The sequence below is a fragment of the Larus michahellis genome, chromosome 1, assembly GCF_964199755.1.
Source record: "Larus michahellis chromosome 1, bLarMic1.1, whole genome shotgun sequence".
Lineage (NCBI taxonomy): Eukaryota > Metazoa > Chordata > Aves > Charadriiformes > Laridae > Larus > Larus michahellis.
This window is the reverse complement of record NC_133896.1, coordinates 51,950,736-51,974,666: the sequence shown is the minus strand read 5'-3', so window position 1 is coordinate 51,974,666 and position 23,931 is coordinate 51,950,736. Positions and strand designations below refer to the sequence as shown.

The window sequence follows — 23,931 nt, the reverse complement described above, 5'->3', positions numbered from 1 at the left end:
CACGAGATAATGGAAGCACTAATGTTCAATCTACACAAAAATTGCTTCTGGCCAAACTTTCTTTTGTTTCCTTTAAAATACATCTAACATCAAAGAGAATGGCTAAATCTGATGACCCAGCAGGACTTTATTTTTCATTACAGTGAACTGCCTTAACCTTCTTAAATATTTTAAATTAAAGAAGTTGCTGTCTTGTTTGGCCCCCATTTTAACAATTTTTCATTTAAATTTTGTCATCCTCTTCCTGCGACTCATACCTCTTCTTTGACTCTTCAGACTTCCTCATCACTATTTCTCTTCTTCCACCTCAGCTACAAAGACTCACAGCCAGCTCCATACGTTGGCACATGAGGACAACCATCCTGGCTCTGTTAGCACCAACCTTCCATGACGCACAGCTTCCTCAGCTCCAGCAACAAGTATAATGCTGCTGTGTTGTCATTCTTGCAGAATAATTCAAGAATGCGCTATTTACCTCACATTTCTTCAAGCTTCTGTGCTACTTCCTTCCTACTCGCTTCAAAATGGAAATCGTCTATGACCTCCACTCACTGACAGGTCACTTTCCTGATTAAACCACAATCAATTTTTCCCATCGCCAAAGTTTCATTAGCAACGTCACAAAAGACAGCTTTCTGCCCTGGTTCCTGAGGTGAAGCATTTATCCCGTATCTTTTTACCCAGTTGGGTCTCTAATTTCAGAGCAACACGGTCCTGCGCGGTGGGGACAGCAGAGCCTACGCCATCAAGGGACATTGGGTGGGAGGAGCTTCCCACTCCTCGAAGCTTCAGCTATTCCGGGAGGGAACTGACAAGCTCTGTACAAAGTAGACAGTAGAAGCATCTTTGTCCTGAACATTGCAGGATGTGTTCTAAGACTTCCGTTTCCCTTTGTTCACTTTTTCCTCCACCCTCACATTCAATACTGTTCCTTACCTGTCAAAGTATTTTTGATGCAGTCTGTAAAGCAGCATTATGTTTAGATTGAAAATAAAACCACAATAAAAGAGGCAGCACTCCCCCTCCCTCCTAGCCTGTAAAAAAATAAAAAAAACACTCAAGAATTCAAATTCATTTACAACTTTGGCCAGTATTGCCTGGATTATCTTTATTGAATGCTGTACATACTTAGAATACAAAACATCACGTTTTTTCTATTGAATTTCTTCTCTTTACATTTCTGCCAGCAGTACTTTTATTATACTCACCCGTATTTAATAGCACCTTAGAAATGCTGGAATTTCAAGTTAAAAAAAAGAGGAAAAACTGGTGATTGTCAAAACCAGAACGTATATTAAATCTTCTGAAATGCACACAAAAAATACTAAAACTGAGAATTTCATTATTCAGTATCAGTTGAGACACTTGCTAATGTACTTTTTACAATCAAGTACTTAGAGTGAGTGTTCTACTGCCAACTACAAAAGTACGAAAACCATGATATGCTTGTGCTGTTGCGAGGCAATTTACTAGAACAAGGCTTACTGGGTACCTAAGAAAAATTATTATCTAATTATTCACAAAAAATAAGTATAATTAGTACAAAACGTCAACATGTCTACCCTATACTGAATCTATAAATAGACTGTAAAAATTAAAAAAATAAAAAAGAAAAAAAGAAAATCACATATTACCAGGCAAGAGATCCCTGTGCATAGAATCTCATGTAAACAAAGCTGACAGTAAAATGTCTCCATAGTATAAACTGAATGCTAATTCCGAAAGGAAAAATAACTAAAATTCACACCTTCTAATATTTTTTCGATACGTACCCTTTAAATAATTTCCATTCTCAGTTTAGCTGGTTAGCTGTATTCATTCTGTGACTGGAGAAGTGGCACAATTCTTCCCCTTCAATTGCAATATCTTTTCAGATTTCGCCTTGCTAAAACAAGACTCAAGATGTTCCCTTTAACAGGAACAGCTCCTATGTGTTACAACGCGCTTTATCTCCACAAGGTTGGAAGCATGAAGGTTCTCACCACAAGTGGGAAGCACCGCTGCTGTAAACGGAACAGCTACTTGATTTGTTTTGAACATCAGGCGCCAAGACAGCTAGTTTCATTTTTCAAATGAAGGATGTCCCTGATTCTTTCCATTCCGTACTAAATGAAAATCCTTGTATCACAGTGAAAAAACCATATTTTTTTGCATCTTACACAGTTGTGTTCATGGCTAGAGCGCATTTAGCCATCAGCCTTAGCACAAAATACAATTTCAAAGTATTATACTCCTATCATTTCTTCACTGCTATTAATATTAATTTCAACTAATTTGAATAAATCTTAATATAATTTCCTTACAAAACTGGAAGCAACATACTTAAGATGCAAATCAAGACTTAAGGATTATAATAGTGCTTATTAAAAACAAGATTAAATCCAAGTTCATTTGAAAAAATGTGCATAAGTGTACATAAATATACATGAAAACATCGTGAAAACAACAACAAAATATAATTCACAGCTTAACGAGTGGCAGACAAACATTTAACATAATTTTGTTTCCAGTTTAAAAAAAACGAATTATCTTTGCAGTGTTCGGCACATTAATCACAGCTTCTGCAATACATAAAGAATGCCAAGATTATCAACAGTCACATACACTTTGAAATTAGGGGATACATGTATTGACTTGAGGTTTGTTCCGTTTGTGTAGAAGGTTTGTAAGGATTCTCCAGTAGTTACATTCCACCACTATAAAAAAATAACAATACACTTTCAGTTAGTTGAAGGAAGCTGAGAATAAATTCTATAAAGAGGCTTGGCATGGCAAGCCCAGTTGACCGCCTTCCCCAAAGAGGTGGAATTAAAAATCAAAATACAAACACTCTTAAGTAGAAAATGTTTAGGAGCAGTTACCAGAGGTGTAAGACTTTCATATGAAAATAAAATTCCAGAAGACTGAAGCTGTTCAATTTCAGGAAAGCATACAAAATAATAAGTTCAGGTACTGCCACTTACCCCATCACAAAAGACGATCAACAGATGTAAATTGTAACGCGTCAAAAATTTAAAAGATTTTTTTTTTTTATAACCAAATGAATACATAAAATGCATTGCCAGACAATGTAATTGAAACTGTAGCTGGGTTTAAAAACTTACTTGGACTCACAAGAGGATCAATCATGTACGCATTTGAAACGATTTGCAGTTTTGTTAGCAGGACAGATTTTTTTTCAGAGAGATTAGGATTTTTCATATTTTTTTTTAGAATACACAGTACACACTAATAACAAAGATAGAGAGAAACCTTCGACCATCAGTTTACTCCATGAACATAGACTGAAATTTCACATTTCTCAGAAAAACCATAGACCAATGCAAAATTGAACCAAATGCAATCCAGCACAAAGTTGTTACTTGATTGTTCCAATAAGAAGTCTACCCTCTATTCTTCCAAATTTTGAGTGCAGTAGCAAAATATCGAAACAGATTACCTTCAGCTTTGATCATCCATAAAAGCAGGTAGTATTACTACTTTTTACCTTACTCATCTCATGAAATATGTAACATTATAGTTGTGTGCATAATACAGATTTGGCACTACACAGCTATAACATTCTGATTAAAACCACCTTTCCTAAAGTGTCTGTTATTTGATGGAGATCCAGGGGAAAAAAAATAAACAAAACAACAAAATGGCTCTTAATTAGCTCTTGAATCTTTGTTGGTGGATAAATGATCAGGTGCTGGGCCCGCAGGTACCACTCACACAGCAAGTTCAACAGTACATAGCTGGATGCACCTCATCTATGAATAAGATGACTCATTTGTTTGAAGGTATCTTCCATGTAACTCTACAATCCAACTCAGTCCAGTTTTTAGAGGTCCAAACTTCTGAAATGTTTTAGACTTTCACTACAAAAAGGTTGTGCGTGTGCTTTCATGCATGTCATGCACATCCATCTGTAGATCTTGAAAGAAAAGTAGCAATACAATACTTTAAGAGGACATGGTGATTGAATCTGGTCCCAATGACTGGAAAAAGCCAAATGCCAAACCCATTCTCACAAAGGGCAAAGAAGATGCTGGGAAGTACAGGCCAGTAATCTTCACTCCAGTGCCTGGGATTATTATGGAACAAGTTTTCTGGAAGCCATTTCAAGTCATGTGAAGAACAAGATGATGATCATGAAAAACTAGCACAGATTTACCAAAGGTAAATCATGCTGGCTGAACCACCCAATTGACTTCTAGTGACAATAATAGCGGCTCTGCAAAAAGCATGACAAGACCAGTGGATGCAATTAACCTTGACTTTAGCAAAGCCTTCAACATGGTCTCCCATAGTGTCCCTAAAGTCAAACTGGAGAGATAAAGACTGTATGGGTGGAATACAAAACAGGTGACATACTGGGTGGACTGGCAGATCCAAAAAGTAAGTCAGCAGTTCAGTCACTGTGTGGTGAGCCCCACCCTAGTATAAGAAGGACATGGACAAACTGAAGCAAGTCCAGCACATGTTCTTTGAGGTGGCTGGACACCTAGAACAAATGTCATAGAAGAGAGGCAGAGCACTGAATTTGTTTAGCCTGAAGAGAAGGCAGCTAACTGCTGTCTTCAGCTACCAAAAATAGCGTTGCAGATGACAAAGTCAGACTCTCCTCTCAGGGCCCAGAGGCATTTCTGTTGGGAGTTGGGGACAGAAGTTGACGGGGCAAGGCCTTAAGCAACTTTACCTAACTCTGCAAGCAACCTTCTAGCAACAGGCTGGACTAGATGAGTTCCAGAAGTCCCTAACATCCTAAACCATTCTATGACTCTAAGAAGCATCATGACACTATACCGTGTAACCACAAGACAAAAAGCCAGAAACAGGATGCATGTCTTGTTCCTTAATATGAAATGAACATCAGAAAATGTTTTCAATGCTAAATTAGAAAATTCAATGGTCTTTGTTAAATAGTTCCCAACTGACTTCAAAGAATTAGCCTGGTAGTATGTCCAACAGCTAAACATTGACCAACAATCAACTAACCAAGAATCACAGAATCATAGAATTGCTGAGGTTGGAAGGGACCTTTAAGATCAAGTCCAACCTTTAACCTAACCTGACAAGAGCCACTTCTAAACCATGTCCCTAAGTGCCCCATCTACCCTTTTTTTAAACACCTCCAGGGATGGTGAATCCACCACCTCCCTGGGCAGCCTATTCCAATGTTTAATAACCCTTTCAGTGAAAAAATGTTTCCTAATATCTAATCTAAACCTCCCCTGACGTAACTTGAACCCATTCCCTCTCGTCCTATCACTTGTCACCAGGGAGAAGAGGTCAGCCCCCATCATCTCTCTACAACCTCCTTTCAGGTAGTTGTAGAGGGTGATAAGGTCTCCCCTCAGCCTCCTCTTCTCCAAGCTAAACAACCCCAGCTCCCTCAGTCGTTCTTCATAAGGTTTGTCCTCCAGACCCCTCACCAGCTTTGTAGCCCTTCTCTGGACACGCTCCAACACCTCAATGTCCCTCTTGTAGCGAGGGGCCCAAAACTGAACGCAGTACTCGAGGTGGGGCCTCACCAGTGCCGAGTACAGGGGGATGATCACTTCCCTAGTCCGGCTCACCACACTATTCCTGATACAGGCTAGGCTGCTGTTGGCCTTCTTGGCCACCTGGGCACACTGCTGGCTCATATTCAGCCGGCTGTCCACCAACACTCCCAAGTCCTTTTCTGCTGGGCTGCTTTCGAGCCACTCTGCCCCAACCCTGTAGCGCTGCATGGGGTTGTTGTGACCCAAGTGCAGGACCCGGCACTTGGCCTTGTTGAATCTCATACCATTGGTCTCAGCCCATCGGTCCAGCCTGTCCAGATCCCTCTGCAGAGCCAACCTACCCTCAAGCAGATCAACACGCCCGCCCAGCTTAGTGTCATCTGCGAACTTACTGAGGGTGCATTCGATCCCTTCATCCAGATCATTGATAAAGATATTAAAGAGAACCGGCCCCAGCACCGAGCCCTGGGGGACACCACTTGTGACTAGACACCAACTGGATTTAACTCCATTTACTACCACTCTCTGGGCACGGCCATCCAGCCAGTTTTTTACCCAGCGAAGAGTACACCTGTCCAGGCCATGAGCAGCCAGTTTCTCCAGGAGAATGCTGTGGGAAACAGCGTCAAAAGCTTTGCAAAAATCCAAGTAGATAACATCCACAGCTTTTCCCTCATCCACTAAGTGGGTCACCTTATCATAGAAGGATATTAGGTTTGATAGGCATGACCTGCCCTTCACGAACCCATGCTGACTGGGCCTGACCACCCTGTTCTCCTGCACGTGCCGTGTAATGGCACTGGGGAGGATCTGTTGCATGAACCTCCGGCACTCTGCACGATAAGAACTCCACAACCTGTCATTTCACATACACACACAGTTTCTACTAACAGGTATTAGCTATTGCATGAGGGAAAAAACAAACTCATGAGAAACTTACAATGAAGAAGAACCAATTCACAGACTGAAAGACCACCTCCGCTCCTTCCCAAAAAAACATATGCCCAGTCTGAACAAATGAAAGGCTGATGAAAAGACTGATTTCCTCAGTTTCAACATGCCTTCTTCCTAAGATTACTTATAGAATGTCTTTAAAGGCAGAAAATTATCATTTGCAATTCCTTCTGCATTTCTATTTATGAAAAAAATTTAAAACTCAGTATCTTAAAAAAAAAAAAAAAAGCCTGACAGAGTATTTTTCTGCCTAATACAAAGAACACAATTGCTGCTGGAATTGAGTGGATATTAAAGCAAACAAAAATTACTGGGATCTTTAATATTAAAGATGTTAATGAAGGACGTTGCTAATAAAAATCTGAAGCTAATGAAAATGGAATATATGGAGTTTGAAAAAAGAATTCAGACTTCAGACTTGAATTTTGAAGAGACCTTTTCAGGGGACTTTCAGATTTGAGAAGAAAAGAAGTGACAAGTGCTAGACAGCCATGAAAATGGAGGAGCTTTGTGTTAAGAAAAACATTTCAGGTTTGTTTCTTTGAATTAGTCTGCATTTTCCTTTAGAATTATCAGAGTATTGCCATTTAATTAGGTATGTTAGGATATTTTATTATCTTAAGCCTTACCTTAAGATAGCCTCCAGATGACACAAGCATTTTACTGTCAGGAGAGAATGAGAGGTCTGTTACCCAACCACCATGTGTTGGTTCTCCTTCATCTACAGTAACTGGGGAGCAGAAGTGAACTAATGCACCTGTTAAAACGTCCCAAATCTGAAAGAGAGAGAAGATTATGTATGTAAGTAAATTTGATGGCAAAAAAAAGGTCTCCGGTAAGGAAAGCTGAAATGTATTTTTCTATATTAGGAAAAAAACCACCTTGTAAATAAGCATTCTATTTAAAGTGACAGAATAATCCAAAAAATGAATTCTCCTCTTAGAACTGTATCATATATGGAGGATTTAATCACACGTGCAATTCGCAGCAGAATTATTAGTAAATTGTGTGAATCAGTTCCTCAGCATTCATGGAACATAAATCTATCGATATGGTTACAAACTACTGCCTCATGTGGCAAACTCCACGATGTTCAGCACAATGCTAACAAATTAGACATGCAGAACACAAACTATGAGAACTCATGTCTGTGAACTGACTATCAACTGAATTATAAAATAAAGAGCAAGGTTAAAGCAGTACCCTTATTTCTCCTTTGTCATCTCCAGTGGCCAATAGGACGTTATTAGGAGAGAAAGTACAGCACCGCACACAGGCTTCATGACCTTTCAGCTCATGAAGAACAGATGAACTTTCAAAGCTCCATATCTAAATGGAAAACATTACAGAAGTGTTCAAAAACAATTATGACTGCTTCCTAAAAAGGCATTAGTATTCAAAAGTACATAAGACTTTTTGTATATATGCATGTATGTGTGCAAATTTATGTACGTATTATACTGCAGTCTGTTTTACTTTTTATTATCTGAATCAGACAAGAATGCATTTGCTACAAATTACCGAACCAACTGTGAGTATATTTTTGTCCTTGCAATATACTCTTTAATGAAACTGATTCATTTACAATTAAAATTAAAGCTCTTCATAGAAAAAGGATTCAACAATCCATTTAAAGCTTTATTTTAAAAATCTACCGGGACACTTTAAAAATCTAATGGGCCAGCCCCAGAATATTAAACTGCTCACTTCTTTTTGCACCTTGCTTCTGAACAGGAATACCAGAAACTATGGACAGCACTTTCAGTGGAAGTTCCAGAAATTCTTCTTAACTTAGATTTCCAAATTAAGAATGTTAGGCGATTAATAATCAATACAGAGAACTAAACAAAGTGTTCTGCACAAACTTGTGCATTAAACATGCATTTTATTTGTACAGAAGTCACCAGGACAGCCTGAAGAGTTTTATATCCAAGATCATTTATGAATAACAGCTTTAGAAACATGTTCACCAATACAGGAAATTAAATACTAGAAATACAACAGGATAACTTAAATAATCACTAGTTACCTCATAATAAAAAAATATAGCATACATTTCAGGACAAATAGGACATCATTTTTATCTATGTAAAAAAGTAACCAACCTTTGCAGTTTTGTCAGCAGAAGTAGATGAAAATTTACTACCATCAGGTGAAACAGCACAGGAAAGGACAGCACCTCCATGGCAAGCAAAATCTTTTTCTATGTTTCCAGTAGTGATATTCCAAACCTACCAAATATACAGGAAAAACTGGTTACTTTTGTAACACCGTAAAAAAGTTAAAAATCCTGCATCTTACAGAACAATATACAGGAGATAAAACTCAGCTACATGGTTCTAATATGGCCAACATTTTACTATACTTACTGATATAGTTAAAATACAACAAAAGCGTAAATCTTACTAGAAATAGAAAATGCAAAATTGCGTCTTAAACATCAGCTCACACTTTAGTATCAATTCAATAAAATATTTGTCAACACAAAATATCAAATCTTAGAAGAGATAAAATGTATTTTATGCAATTTGTCAATACACAGCCTTTTATTTACCTTAACAGTTCCATCAAATGACCAAGAAAGAAGTTTGGAATTTTCCAGAAGTCTGAAATCCTTGATGGCTTCCTTGTGTCCTCTTAGAAATACACATTCACTCAACTGCCAATTCCATACCTAATGATAAAGATGGAAAACTTTAAAAAAAAAAATTTAATGGCAAACATAGGTTCAGAAGAATGAACTAGCTGATGAATTTTTAAGTCACAGGAATAATGAAAATTCTTATGGAGGTGGCAACTAATTAAAAGGCTAGATGATGAAGATATCCATAGAGACATGCTGAAGACTGAGGATGCCATAGTATTTAATAGTCAACCTGTGAGAGAGTTTCCTACAATACACACATAACCTGACTTTCAAAGTGAATTTGATGATTAAAATTCACTGGTAATTTAAAAAGAAAAAGCAAAACAATCATTTTCTAGGCACCCCGGAAGTTTTGGGATTTAAACCTTTGTTTTTTGCAACAAATAGACTTCCATCATCTGGCAGAACTCATATTTTCCATACTTAAATTAACCTTCTTTTATATTTTTAAAGTATATTTTTAATGAAATGCCATTTCGGTTTGCATTTTTATAACAAAATGACACATCTATTTTTAATTCAACTATCCACTGAAAACTGAAAAAATGTGATTTTTTTCTTTATTTTACAGACGTTATTAAGCATCAATTTAAATGACAATGATTTAATAATTTTCAAATTAACAGGTTTTCAGCATCAAAGAAAGAACAGAAAGCAGAGGCGTTCATTCAGATAACAATGCTGGAGGCTTAACTGAGGCACTATCCACTAGAGGGAGCTGAGGACACAGAAGAAAAACTACGCACGTTAGACCCGAAAGAAGGATCCAAAAGCTGATAAACTGGTGAGCTGTCTGTACTGTTTAATTGACCCCAGTGATGGCACTCAAATTAGCTTCAGATCTACAAGTTCAATGCAGAGTTAGAGCGAAACAAACACCAAAGTGGCATGCAGCACAGGTTAGATGTACATCTGCAAGCAGGTAGAACACTGAAGTTGGAATAGATGTGGTGAGCAAACCAGTGCTGAGGACCAGCACCCCATCGCGTTTTGGAGGTTTTACTTCAAACCAGCTCAAGTTTGGTTGTGTGGAGTGAATGCTTATTAGTAGCTGGAGCATGTGCTCTAGTTTAGGAATCCTGTCAGCATGTCAGAGCAATTGCTCTGCAGTACAAACTAAAGCACAGCGTGCATCAACGACCAGGACGTTCACTTCAAAAGCGCATCCCTGAGGTGAGCTAAAATGCTACTATAGACAAACCAGAATGCTTCTGTGGAGCCAACCTACCTTGCTGAGAGGCAGACCTTATTAATTTGAGACTGCATGAGTGTAGCCATTCTATTTATAGCTCGTATCTGTACTCAGCACTGTACTGGACTAGGTGGACACACCGGCCTCCTCAGACACAGGTCTTTTTACCTCATTCCTTCAGACAGTGTAAGCAAGGCCACTGACAGACCTACCATAAATAGCCAGTTCTGGGCCACATCCAAAACCCTTCACTTAACTCAACAGTTCTGATTGCTTATCTTGTTCAAAAATTAATATTCCTTTCACCCATCTCAAAGGAGTTGGTGCCTTTCTATCATCCACAGCATTAATAATAGAAATTGTGCAATATTCATTATCACATAAGGTATATATAAGAGGCTACAGTTTCTACAGTCCCTTGCCCTAAGATGGAGCAATACAGAATACAGTAGTCATTTGTTGAGCTAACATTATCTACAGTATAAAAGATCTTTTTAAATAAGTTGTAAATAAGTTACAATGTAATCTTTTTAAATATTTTCCAAACCTGTATAACTGGATCATGAGCACTTGAAATGAGTGTCTGACAATCAGAGGTAAATCGACAATGCTGCACGGATGTCCTGTAGGTCTCCCGGGATTTCAGAACCTTCCCATCCAACACCTGTAATACCTTTACAATGAAGAATACAATAATTACATTTATATTACATACTTGAGGAAAAGGAAGAAAAGAACGTGCAAATTCTTTTTTAAATAACACAAGATTGTAAACACATGATTCTCAGTCAATGGATTGGAACAAACAAAAATTCATATTAGCTTAATCCTTGGTAAAATGAAATTCAGAGCTACATTATCTCACAAGACTGAGAGGGCATCTTATCAATGCTTATAAATATCTAAGGGGCAGATGTCAAGAGGATGGGCCAGACTCTTTTCAATGGTGCCCAGTGACAGGTAAGGGACAATGGGCACAAACTGGAACACAGGAAATTCCGTTTGAACATGAGGAAAAACTTCTTAGCTTTGAGGGTGGCAGAGCACTGGAACAGGCTGCCCAGAGAGGTTGTGGAGTCTCCTTCTCTGGAGATATCCAAAAGCCACCTGGATGCGTTCTTGTGCAACCTGCTCTAGGTGAACCTGCTTTGGCGGGGGGGTGGACTAGATGATCTCTAGAGGCCCCTTCCAACCCCTACCATTCTGGGACTCTTGTGATTATTATCACTACCTTTACATTACTGTCATTTAGGTATCACTCACAAATGTAAAAACTTTAAAGAATATTACTGTACAAAGTCATTTGAATGACATTTCTTTAAAAAGAAAAAGCGCCAAGAAGGGTGTTTTCCTACCATTTTAAAACCAAATCTAGGATTTAATACCTTTATTGTTCCATTCTCCTGTCCAAAAGCTGCAAATTTAAGATCTTCACTTAAGCAACAGCAGGAAATGGGGGATTCTTGAGCTGCTGTCTGCATAACAACACTGTCTGTATTTCCATTGATAAGCTGAAAGATAGGAAATTAATTAAGTTATCACAATATTTTTAAATTCAAGCTTAAATAAATTACAATACAGGGTTAAGAATGCTAAAGAAAATAGTGTACTAGTTTCAAACTTTGAATTATAAAGATCAGTTACTTTTATAAACCAATTGTTTTGAAGGTTAATTTAACTGTCTTCACAGAATGCTCTCTGAACAGGACAAGTTTGCAGAAGGAAATATATCTCAGTATTAGAAGGCTTTTTAAAGTTTATCTGGCTACAAAAAACTGTAACTCAAAATGCCATTCCCAAATTTTAAAAGCCATATAGAGAGCTCCATGCTCAAATTTACCTTGCCAGACAGATTCTACGGCTCATGCCAAATGGAGCATAAAATACTTTAAGTGCATCCTGTAAGCATGGCTTTAAACTTATTAGCACACACAATACACCAAATCTCAACTCAATATCGCCCTCAAATCAATTCCCCCAGGAAAAAAAAAAATATTTAGAATACCATGATTTACAAACAAAGTTTAAATTTAGAAAGCTATCAGTGTGACGTGTTTATAAATGAAATACTGCACATCAAAAGATGACCAGGACCCCGATTTTGAGAGATTACAAATTACAAAGGGTAAAACATTGCGGTTGTAAGAAAAACTACTTTTAGGCATGTGATAGCAGAGATATACTGTTAAATTACAGCACAAATACTTCACTGTCTTTTCAGTAAATTTCTCATCTGTGCAAGGGTGAAAAATCTATTCTCTTTCTACAGTGGAGTCTTCTCTCATGAGAAGACACCTCTCCGCCCCCGAGTAGGCTGGGAGTATTCAAGAAGTTGAGAGGGGATGCAGCTAGGACAGCCGACCCGAACTGGCCAAAGGAATATTGCATACCATATGATGTCATGCTCAGCATATAAAGCTGGAGGAAGAAGAAGGAAGGGAGGAACATCTCGAGCGATGGCATTTGTCTTCCCAAGTAACTGTTATGCATGATGGAGCCCTGCTTTCCTGGAGGTGACTGAATACCTGTCTGTCCACGGGAAGCAGTGCATGAATTCCTTGTTTTGCTTTGCCTGCATGCATGGCTTTTGCTCAACCTATTAAACTGTCTTTATCCCATGAGTTTTCTCACTTTAACTCTTCCAATTCTCCCCCCCATCCCACCAGGGGTGAGTGAGCGAGTGGCTGTGTGGTACTTAGTTGCAGGCTGGCCTTAAACTGTGACAGCCCATTTTGTGGGTTAAAATGTAATCGGTTTGCATAAGCAGCATTCTGCAACACATATGAAAGTGTTTCCACTTTTAAATAGTTACAGGCAAGTAGAAGCATAATCTGAATGAACTGTATTGCCTTCACTTCAAAGAAAATCCTATCAACTGACTTTATTTTACGTATTAGAGAATCATGATTAAAAAATTAAAAAAAAGATGATGTGCGTGCATTTGCTATCACAGAATGGAAAAATATATTTTGGATGTCGGTGTACTTTCTACTTGGTGGAGGGACTCACAGTAGTAAGACTGTATCCACTATTAATATTTTCTTTGGGACATAAAAAGTCCCATGCTCTCCTCAGGCTATAGTCAGACCTGATCTCACGCGTTTCACTCTCCCAATCTGAGACAATTCCTTCAGCTATTACACAGTAGTTGTGATGCATTATGTACATATGCTGTGTAACACCTGGTCTATACGTACTGCACACATTACACATTGCTGTGCACAGCTAAGCCCCTTGGAGGGCGCACAGCCCTGCCGGTCATGAAGAGAGAACAGTTTTCTTCTCCTGCATCCAGCTTCAGTTCTGACGTCAGTGTGGAAACTTCCCCTCAATCCTCATTTTTGGCTTACTAAACTAGGCAGAGTTTCTAGACACAAAAATGTTATCATACATTAAGAGTCACCTGCTATAGATTCAACTGTCGGAAGTCATGAACAAGCAGTTCTTTCAGTGCTTCCTCTGTTTCCTACTGAGATTTGCAGATAACATTCAAATGTATTAACATCTTGAGAAATACAACTTACTTGCAAATGCTTCTGATTGTAAATTGCTAAAATCATCACTTCACCATTGTGAAATACAACGTCTAGTTCACTTTTTAGCACAGCATCAGAAGACTTGCACACCTTCTTTGTTTCCCAAATCTGTTGAAGAACACAGAATTTAGTTAGTTTTATTAAAGAACAAGATATGATACTTCCTGAGTAAGACTACCTGTAAACCAAAGTCTTACAAACTTGCAAGTAATACTGATTTTTTTAAAATCAGTGAAAATTATGCTTCTGCTATTTTTATTTACTAGGGAAGGCTGTGAAATTACTATAGTGATTCCAACAGATGAAACAGAACTAATTTTTTCCAGGCTGACCACTAGACTCCACTGTGTTTAGAGTCATAGCTATAAAGTCCACAATTTTCTCATGCAAAGAAGAATGTTAAAATCCAATTACAAAAAATACCAAGTACAGATTTCTATACTTCATCTGCTTTCAAAATTCCAAGAACGTAAGTGTTAACTTGGGAGACAAGGAAAGGTTACTAATGAGGCATTACAATTATAGAAATCTATCCTAAATATTAACATGCAAATATATATAACAATGAAAGTATCTGCTAGGATCCTCAAAAAACTTCACAATTCCTGATTCAGATAATATCTAAGACAAAATAGAAGGTTACAATTACTCTTGAACACCACTGGACTTGAAAAAAATCATAGCAATACACAGTAAATTTAGATAATACAGTAAATGAAGTAAAAAAGACAGGTAATTTTACTATAGATCTAAATAATTTTATAATTTTATAACAAATATTTAAATTTATATTGGCTATAAACACACAGAGATACTAAATATATATCATATATAATATAAGCATAATATATATTATGCAATTTTATAATAAATATTCCTTAAATTAATACTTTAATAATATATATAAAAATTTCAGAAGAGAAGGCTCCAGGGAAACATTATTGTTGTCTTTCAGTATTTAAATGGGGCTCATAAGAAAGATGGGGACAGACGTTTTAGTGGGGCCTGTTGCGATAGGACAAGGGGTAACGGTTTTAAACTAAAAGAGGGTAGATTCAGACCAGATATAGGCAAGACATTTTTTACAATGAGGGTGGTGAGACACTGGAGCAGGTTGCCCAGAGAGGTGGTAGATGCCCCATCCCTGGAAACACTCAAGGTCAGGTTGGTCGGGGCTCTGCGCAACCTGATCTAGTTGAAGATGTCCCTGCTCATTGCAAGGGGAGTTGGACTGGGTGATCTTTAAAGGTCCCTTCTAACCCAACCTATTCCATGAGTCTATGAAATTCATGTTTTTCAAAAAAGAAAGATGTCATCTTACACGTATTGTCTGGTCATCAGATGATGTCAGAAATAAAGATCCATCTGGCGAAAATGTCACACAGTGAATCCAGCTCATGTGTCCTCTGCAATATGCTACTTTTGATAAAGATTTTATATTCCATAACTACAACAAAAATATGAAAGAAGAACTCAAATGGACTTAGATTGCATTTACAGAGAAAACAGTGCAAAACAAGTAATATATATACACTTAATTACTATTTCTTCTAGTATTTTCTTACTTCTCATTCTGAAATCAGATGTAACAAGAATTGTGCCTGCTTATCAGATTTTGATGGTCCGGGAAATTGAATCAGCAGCCTCTTTGACTGCTATAATTTTAAGATGAGCAGGGGAAAAAAAAAAAAAAGAAAAAAGAAAAATACAAGTTCAACTGACCACGTAGATTGCAAAAACAAAACTAAACCCAAATAACAAAAAAAAAAAAACCCAACCCTAAAACTGATACTTGTACAGGCTTACTCTAGCTGTGCTAGTTCCAAACTCCTCCTAGGTGGTTTATTCCTTTTTAGTGAGTTGCCACATTCTGGAGCAGCATATAGAAGGAGAGGGGATTTTGTTTGAGTTAAGCAGTGGGAAGGCCTATACTCCTGCGAGTGACAACAGTAACTTCAAAGACATTTCGTAGCCTAGTCTTTTTATATAAATGTGACTTTTTTTGCCCAAAATGAACGTATAATTAAAATTTTATTTCCCAATTAATATTTTACATTTCAGAAGTGAATGAAGATTAAAAAGAATGAAGCACACTGAAAGCCTGCTAAAATAGCTACAATTGCTTTATCTCTGCATACAAGAAACTATTAAGACAAATGGAACATTTTACGCTACAAATATTCCTTCCTGGTATATTGTAGCAAACGCAATCACTTACCTCAACAGAACAGTGAGACAAAGCAACTGCTACTAATTCATCACCAGGACAGAAGTCACAGTATTGGATTGTACTGTGATGACTTACGATGACTTGTGTTAACAAACCACATGATTTAACGTCAAAAAGCTGTGAACACAGAATTACAATAGTTAGCATCCAATAGCACGACTTCACTATAGACAAATAGCTTATATGTTCAACAGCGTACATTCTTGAATTTAGAAGGTATCTCTCTCAGTCAACAAGTTTCTTGCCCACATATTTTTACTTTACACACACTTCAAACCATGCACCTTATATCTGAAACATCTTAATGGCCTGGAATTTTATCTTTAATCAGAATTTCTAACTAGATGATCTTTCAGGTCCTTTCCAACCCAAACCATTCTATGATTCTGTACTACCTCAAGAAATTTATTAGAGGTACTTACCAAAAGCTTATTTTTGGCTACCACCAAAATCATGTCACCATTTCTGGACCAAGAGCAACATTTTACTAAGACCTCCACATCATCTGGTTGCTCATCTGCATTTTTGAAGAAATCTTTTATCTCAATACTTTTCAGCTCATTTGCTGAGCGCGCTTCCCAAAGCTGCAATAAAAAGTAAAGGAAATAAACAAAAGCTCTTTTTACTGATGTGGATAAAGAATACAAGAGGGTAGAGAGAACTCCCAGTCACTTCTAGGAAAGAAGGGGGAGGCAGGGGGTAGAATACAAAAAAAGTCTTTGCTAACTTTCCCCAGTCAAGAAATAGCATTAGAATATTCACAAGCCCAAACAACCTAGACCAAAAAAAAAAGGGGGCAAAAAAAAACCAACATAAAAACCCCAAACACACACACACACAAACCCCACAAAAAGCCCAAAGAAAAGACCCCAAAAACAAAAAAGAGGACTACACTGTAGCAGAACCCACTCCCTGGGCTTCCCCCCCTTCAGTTGTCATTCCAGCTACAACACTGTCTGTTAACAGAAGAACAAAAATAAAAACAATATCTGCTCTGCAACTCTATTAAAAGTCCATTCACCATGGGAAATCTGGTATATATCTAACTCTGCACCCTAATGTCATTGAGGCACCTGCCAAAAATCTACTGAATACTTCTGTTCTCTGCACCACAATTTTCCTTCTGAATGGCAACAGCTACCACAACCCTTCTTTCCTAATTTAGCAACTCTACAGTGTTTTAAGAACTGCAATTCTGAAATAGCGCGGTTCTGTTGCAACCAAAGGCAATAAAAAGAATGCTTGCATTCTGTGGTAAAACAAAACATAAACCTCTCAATTCTCTTCTAGTGCATACATGAAAAATGGCACATAGAAATTGCTTTTAACTTTTGTGTCTACTGATACTCATTTTCAGAGATGATAAAACTTTCAATTAATCTAAAAATTTATTACTTGTTTAAAAAAAAAAAAAGTTTCACACCACCCTCCTAAGTTTTCTTAAAGTACATTGGGGGGGGAAAAAAAAAGAAAAAAGAAAAAGAAAGATGGTGAAAAGTAAAGGATTCAAAATGAGGCTAGCTAGGATTTATTTATGACTACAGGCACTCAACTTTTTTTCCCTGCTACTGGACAAGCCATTTCAAAATCCTGTATTAAAAATGGGATGAATAATCAACCATTTCAGGATTTAATTCATTAAAGCCGACCATACAGACAAAAAGTTTTCTCATACATATTTTGCATTTTATAAAAAAAAAAAAAAATCCATCACCAAAACAAGCAGTCATTTTAAAAATACACTGTGTACCTTTACTGTTCCATCTGTTGAGCAGCTAGCAACATATTCATCATTTGGTGAAAATCTACAGTGATTGACGGAGTTTTCATGACCAATCATCGTATTTCTACAATACTTTTTGTTTAAATCCCAAAGCTGCATGAGAAATAAACGTATAAATATCATCATATTAACGAATTATTCCAAGACAGATTATTCATGTTGTTCTCAAAATCATGCAATGGCAACCAAAACCTCAAATACTTTTTTTTTTTTTTCTTAGTTTTACCCACATACTCATGGACTTGATGCTACTACCCAGACTACCCCACAATTTACCTCCATCTGCTAACTTGCATGAAAGCTACTGAGACCAGAATTATATAGAACTAATTAAACTTCCTGTACAGTTTAGACAAGACCCTTGAACAGCACAAAGTTACTGAAAGTTTCCTAAGGCTGAGGAAGAAGCTTCCTCTTGCCTCTTTCAACTTTGAAGTTCAGAATTATGTACCTTACGCATAGTTAAAAAAATGAAATCTCTCATGTTTGTCTTGGACAGTCTGAATATCCATACCACTGCAGAATAAGATCAGCATATGCACTGCAACAAAGGCAAGAATATACAGCCAGGGCAGGACCATCATCTTCAGTGCCAGCTAACCATTTGATCTGCTTAGTTGTAGACCAGGCTGGATGGGGCTTTGAGCAACCTGGTCTAGTGGGAGGTGTCCCTCCCCATGGCAGCGGGGTTGGAACTAGATGGTCTTTAAGGTCCCTTCCAACCCAAACCATTCTATGATTCTATGGTATTGCACTCTTATTTGCCACAGTCTAGGTCTTACTTGATTCTTCTGTTTTCCTCTTTCCCTCAGATGCAGACTTCAGTTGCTCCATTTCTGTTCTTTCTGTGTATACATACTGCCTCTCAGTCTGAACAGTACCAGCTAGTTAACCTGACAAACCTCTTGCTTTGTTTACTGTTATTTTGTTGGCTTCCATCTTCATTTCTTTACTATGCCCAAACAATTTAATCAAAAAAAAGTACCTACTACACTTCCATCATTTTTTTTCCCTCAATCCTTCAGCATCCAGTTTTTTTACATTACAAATGTTTTCAATCCTAAATTTCTGCCTTCATTTTTCTTATGCTGTTTTTAATCAGGTATTTCACTCACATACTCTCCCATTCCCATCCCACCCTCTAAAAGTCTTGCCAAAGCCCTCACCTGAATGCCCTACCAATAGAGGAGTTGCTCATTCTCCTTTACTGAGCATGAACACTCCTTCTGTTCTGCTCTGTTGAAATCCAATTACAGACCTGTAGTCAGTACTCTTATTCTGTTGCCATTTCTCTTCTACCAGGCTCGTTTTAAAAAAAGTGTCGTTTATAGTGTTTAAATATATTTATACATCAATAATTATCCTGTTATGATAAGCAACATGAGAATAATCTCAACCTTTTCCACTTACTTTTATGTAAGTGTCATTCGAGCAGGTGGCTAAAAGGTACTGACCACTTCTGTTATTGAACTGGCAGCAATTGACCTGCTCCGAGTGTTCTTCATATACACACTTACACTGGCCCGTTCTTGAATTCCAGATCTACACAGAATTAAAGGATGACAAAGACTTTTAAATACATTTAAAGTATACTTCATTTAAAAAAAATCTGTAAATTACACTGAAATACAGATAAAGTCCTAAAACATTCTTTATAACACCTCAAAAATATTTTTAGGATAAAGGGAAAGCATATATATTTACAATTAGAACTAAGAAGTTATAAGGGGCAGGTCATAATTCAGATTACAATCTGATAAATACTGGAATTTCACCAAGGTTTTGCTACAGTACTGAGGAATTTAAAATTCCAAATTATTCACATGTTAAGAGGAAAAAAAGACACCATGAAAAAAGAATTATGGATATGTTAGTCTCATATTATGGATAGGGTTGGACTCACACATTATATTCTACTTAAAAAGAATCATCTGATAATACAAGTAAAATAAGTGGTCATTCTGTAAGTATGATGTTAACGTTAAGCATCTTTTACGTTATATAACAAGCAGGGCTTTTGTTTGTCGGTTTGTTAAGTAGTGAACTATCCACACAAGATTTAAGACAGTTTAAAAAAGCTTTAGTTTTAAGAATCTGGTCTGCCTGAGTTGGTGAAAACTGAAATTTGAATTATTAATTAGGAAAAAAATTGTCTGCTCTCCATTTCCTTACCTTCACTTTTTTATCAGCTGAACAAGTTGCTACAAATTCACCATCTGCAGAGAAAGCGCAACAAAGTATTTCATCATCGTGGGCATTTATCTCTAGGAGCCTCTCTCCACTTTCTGTTTTAAACACCTAAAACAATAAACAATAAAATCTTTTAACTCACCTACAATTTTAAACCACAAGTATAAGTTTGTTTTCTCTCCAAGAGCTCTCTTTACATAAGCTCTTTATAAACGCTTTCAAAAGTAAACCAGTTTTGCGATTTCAGGGAAATTAACGTAATAATTATTACAATATTCAATTCGAGCTTCAATTTTGTAAGGATGATAGAAATTGTTAGGGAGAGAAATAGTGAAAACATTTCTGTAAACAATGTGTGTTTCATTAATGCCTTTTTCTACTGTCACTCTCTAAGCCTAAATCCATGTCCTTTCTCAGTATTTTTTAATAGGAACTGCAAAACACTGTAACTATCAATAAAATATAACCCATTCTTAAAACTACAAATCACAGGTTTACATATATATGAAATCCTTCTGTGAAAGGTAAGAATTTCAGCAGCAATTGATGATTTGGGGAACAAACAAGGAAAAAGAAGTAGTGAAAAGTCGTACAGAATGACACGGTCTCAGTCTCAGTCTTGAGCTAGTCACAGGCAAAAAAGGGCATTCAGGATACTAGAATTGTGAAGTCCCCGCTTTTTCCTTCACTTTTTCATAGAATGGGAATATCAGTGACAATGAAACGGTTGGTGTTTGTTCAAATAAGAATATAAATAGTGAAGTAACAGGAAATTTACATTTACAGTAAATTCTGCAGAGTATCTGTTCTTAATCTAATAATATTTTTTTTATTTTACAGAAACAGTAGAAGTAGCCTTGAAAACTGAAAAGCACAGGCCACTATTAGGAAAAACATGAATAAATTCAAAGTTAAACAATGAAAAAAGGATTACTGCTAATTTTCCTATTACTTCTTCAACAAAAGTTTAGTTCAAATGCAATCGCAATCCACAGATTTCACTTTTTGGGGTAGAAAATGAAGAGAAAAAGCAATCTGCAGTCTCAATAATGAGGCCATTTAGTACAGAAGCCCAGCACAGTAACTTCAGCACAGCATAAAATGAGTACATCCACCAGGAATCTCCTTAAGTGGATGCCATGACCACAATATTGTAGAAGCCAGCAAACAAAATAATTAAATAAAAACACAATAACAACACATTAAGTAGCCAAATGAGCAGCAACTAAGCACCACTAATATTATTACTTTAGTACTCAACTTATCAAGCATCCAAAAAAATACCAAAGGCTTGCAGAAACGTTGTTCTTTTCCCTTACCTTTGGCTGTCTGGAATATGGATAGTTTACCAGGTTACTGTCTGGCTGATTGCTAGTTTTCTTGAGAGCTGGCTGGCTCCCCTCCGGGCAGACTGCTGGCAAATTTATATTAGTCACTTTCCTCTCTGTCTCCCCTAATCCTCTTCCTAAGCATTTTGGGCCCGTTTCCAATCTAATACTGCCCTCAACTTCAGGGGTTCATTTTTCTCCCCAGTTTATTTCTTTTGCATAAGACAATTTACTAATTAAGCACCAAAGTAGCATAATGTCCATTAGCATTCCATAGAAATAGTAAAGCTGTAACTAAAACGTCTTACTGTTTCTCAGTTATGTAGAGGGTCTACTGTGACCAGAAATACCACTTTTGCGAGAAAATATTAAATATGCCGGGTGTATTACTTGGGCTGTGAGCAATTCCTTATCATTAAAAGGCATCTCATATTCACGAATTATACCAGTGAGGGTATAAACTCTAAAATCACACAGTTAAACTTTTGAACTATAAGATAATGCTTACTATTCTACACATGCAAGACATTTACGTAATAATACATCCTTTTTAATCATTTGTCTCCAATATATTCTAGATCCCTAATATCTCCATATAAGAGCAAAAGAAAAACAGGACTGTTAACAAATGTTAATCAGAATGGTACACAGCACCTCTTTTCACTCATGCATAGGTATCTTACCTGAAGTGTTTTATCAGCTCCACATGATGCTATTCTTTGTCTATCCTTAGAAAAGCAGGCATGGTAAACTGCATCTCTATGCGGACGAACAACCAGACGGTAGAGGTTTTTCAAGGATTTTTTATTTCTACAGGGTAAGACAGTTGATTTTAGATGAGTAAGATTTCCTAATGCATTTTTATTATTCAAAATCCTCTATAAAAAGATGACAGTTTTTCCACGCATCTTGAGTGGCAAGCTTTATAACAAAACAGCCAACCAACCTTACCTTTACCTCTTAGCCCTTATGTTGAAGTAATAAGGGAAACACAAATTCCAGCATTCACTCAGAGTTTTTATTGCTGTGCAATAGTTACAGCTTAGAGATCAAGAAAGATAATATGTGCATGAGAAATTAACATGCTACTTTATGGGCAAAGCTGTTGCACTGCAAGATACAGCCTTCCTAATGACATTTTTACGATCTGATACATGCTATTTCCAAATACAAATTTCTTCCTGAGAATTCTTGTTCTCCTGCAGGTTCCTTTTCAAGCTTATTCAAAAACATTCATGAATTGGCTTAGTAAACAAATTTTTAAGTAAACTTAAAAATTAGTAAACTTACTTGGTTTTAATAGAAATGACTCAATTCTTATCACTAGATATTTAAATAAAACCTATGATTATTGCTGCATTTCAATCAGAGATCAAGTACAGAATCTAACACACCTTAGATGATTCTTCCCTAACTTTAACAAAAACTTAGCTTTAGTAGTAATCAGGATCATCCTGTTTAGCCAGATCTTAATACAGGAAGCTGTCACTGTAATAAGATGATTTTTGGTGATGAATAGATTGTTACAAGATTAATTTTTTTTCGAGAGTCTAAATGAATCAATGTACTTCAAGCTTTTATCATTACCAGTTCCCGTCTTCAGGCTTAGCATTTAAATAATGGGTAAATCATATCAAATAAAGTAGGTGTACTTTAGAATGAATGCAATTTTTCACTGCAAAATAGTGACTCATCTAAGCCAGCATTTTAATTTTTTTTTGCATATTTTAATAAAGCTAAAGTTGCTGGTCAAGAGAGCAGTGTATTTACCTACACATCCTACAAATCATTTTTAGGACCTTGCCCTAGGATGGGAAACAAAAACATCAGTCTCTGTTCCGTTGATTTCAGTGCTGTTCTTCAGCATAACTCTCCCATATCCAAGGTGAAAGCCTTGAACTACCTGGAGGCTGAATCGTGCAACTTTAAAGTGTTTTAGTTAGAATTCTGTTAGCAACACAAAATGAAATAACCAAATACTCAAAGACAAGGTCTGAATTCAAGTATGCCTGGATTAATCTGCCTGGTTATTACCATAATTACCTGACAGAGTAATTCTGTTTTTTAACTACCAAGTACTGCAGTTATCAGAACAGAAACATCAAACAGGAGAATCTAACAGAGACAGTTACATGGTCAGATGACTACTGGACTATGGTGGAAAAATGTTTAGGTATGTATACTTTTTCCTTAAACAACTTCCAAAAATACGAAAACAGCAAAAAATTATTTAAATAGGAGAAATATCAAGATTGTATAAAGATTACATAGCCTTTTAGTATTTCCCATCTTCCTACTTTCAGAAACTTTGCAAGTTAACACAAATGCTCTCACTTCTAAAGTGTATATTTTATGAGAAAACCTAAGCATATATTGTGCCATACACATTACTTGCACTACAATTTCAAGTTTTTTTTTTAAAAAAAAGCATTTAGAGATGTTTCAAAGTACCTTATTTTCATCTTTGTATAGTTATTTAAACGGAACAATCACTGAGTACAGAAGTAAATATATTCCTCTATTTATTTCTATGTAATTATTACTAATTTGTGGCCTTACATATCTAGAGTTCCCCTCCTCTC

The 23,931-nt window shown here is 36.7% G+C and overlaps 1 protein-coding gene across 5 annotated transcripts in view; it reads right to left on the bottom strand.

Annotated features, from left to right (window-relative positions):
* Positions 1 to 1,273: 1,273 nt before the first annotated feature.
* APAF1 (apoptotic peptidase activating factor 1) overlaps positions 1,274 to 23,931 on the bottom strand; it is a 37,870-nt gene continuing 15,212 nt past the window's right edge. For 2 of the 5 annotated variants that reach the window (XM_074575657.1, XM_074575648.1), the window contains exons 14-28: positions 22,033 to 22,159; positions 20,004 to 20,129; positions 19,242 to 19,373; positions 17,799 to 17,924; positions 16,471 to 16,632; positions 16,037 to 16,165; positions 15,140 to 15,265; positions 13,807 to 13,926; positions 11,668 to 11,793; positions 10,830 to 10,955; positions 8,998 to 9,117; positions 8,549 to 8,674; positions 7,647 to 7,772; positions 7,073 to 7,219; positions 1,274 to 2,696 (exon numbers count right to left, since the gene is read on the bottom strand). In XM_074575657.1, the coding sequence (XP_074431758.1) occupies positions 2,553 to 2,696; positions 7,073 to 7,219; positions 7,647 to 7,772; positions 8,549 to 8,674; positions 8,998 to 9,117; positions 10,830 to 10,955; positions 11,668 to 11,793; positions 13,807 to 13,926; positions 15,140 to 15,265; positions 16,037 to 16,165; positions 16,471 to 16,632; positions 17,799 to 17,924; positions 19,242 to 19,373; positions 20,004 to 20,129; positions 22,033 to 22,159 (1,963 nt within the window). In that variant the 3' untranslated portion in view covers positions 1,274 to 2,552. Of the gene's footprint in view, positions 2,697 to 7,072; positions 7,220 to 7,646; positions 7,773 to 8,548; positions 8,675 to 8,997; positions 9,118 to 10,829; positions 10,956 to 11,667; positions 11,794 to 13,806; positions 13,927 to 15,139; positions 15,474 to 16,036; positions 16,166 to 16,470; positions 16,633 to 17,798; positions 17,925 to 19,241; positions 19,374 to 20,003; positions 20,130 to 21,340; positions 21,436 to 22,032; positions 22,160 to 23,931 lie in introns of those variants that run through there. The other 3 variants (XM_074575665.1, XM_074575675.1, XM_074575685.1) reach the window with 3 other exon arrangements.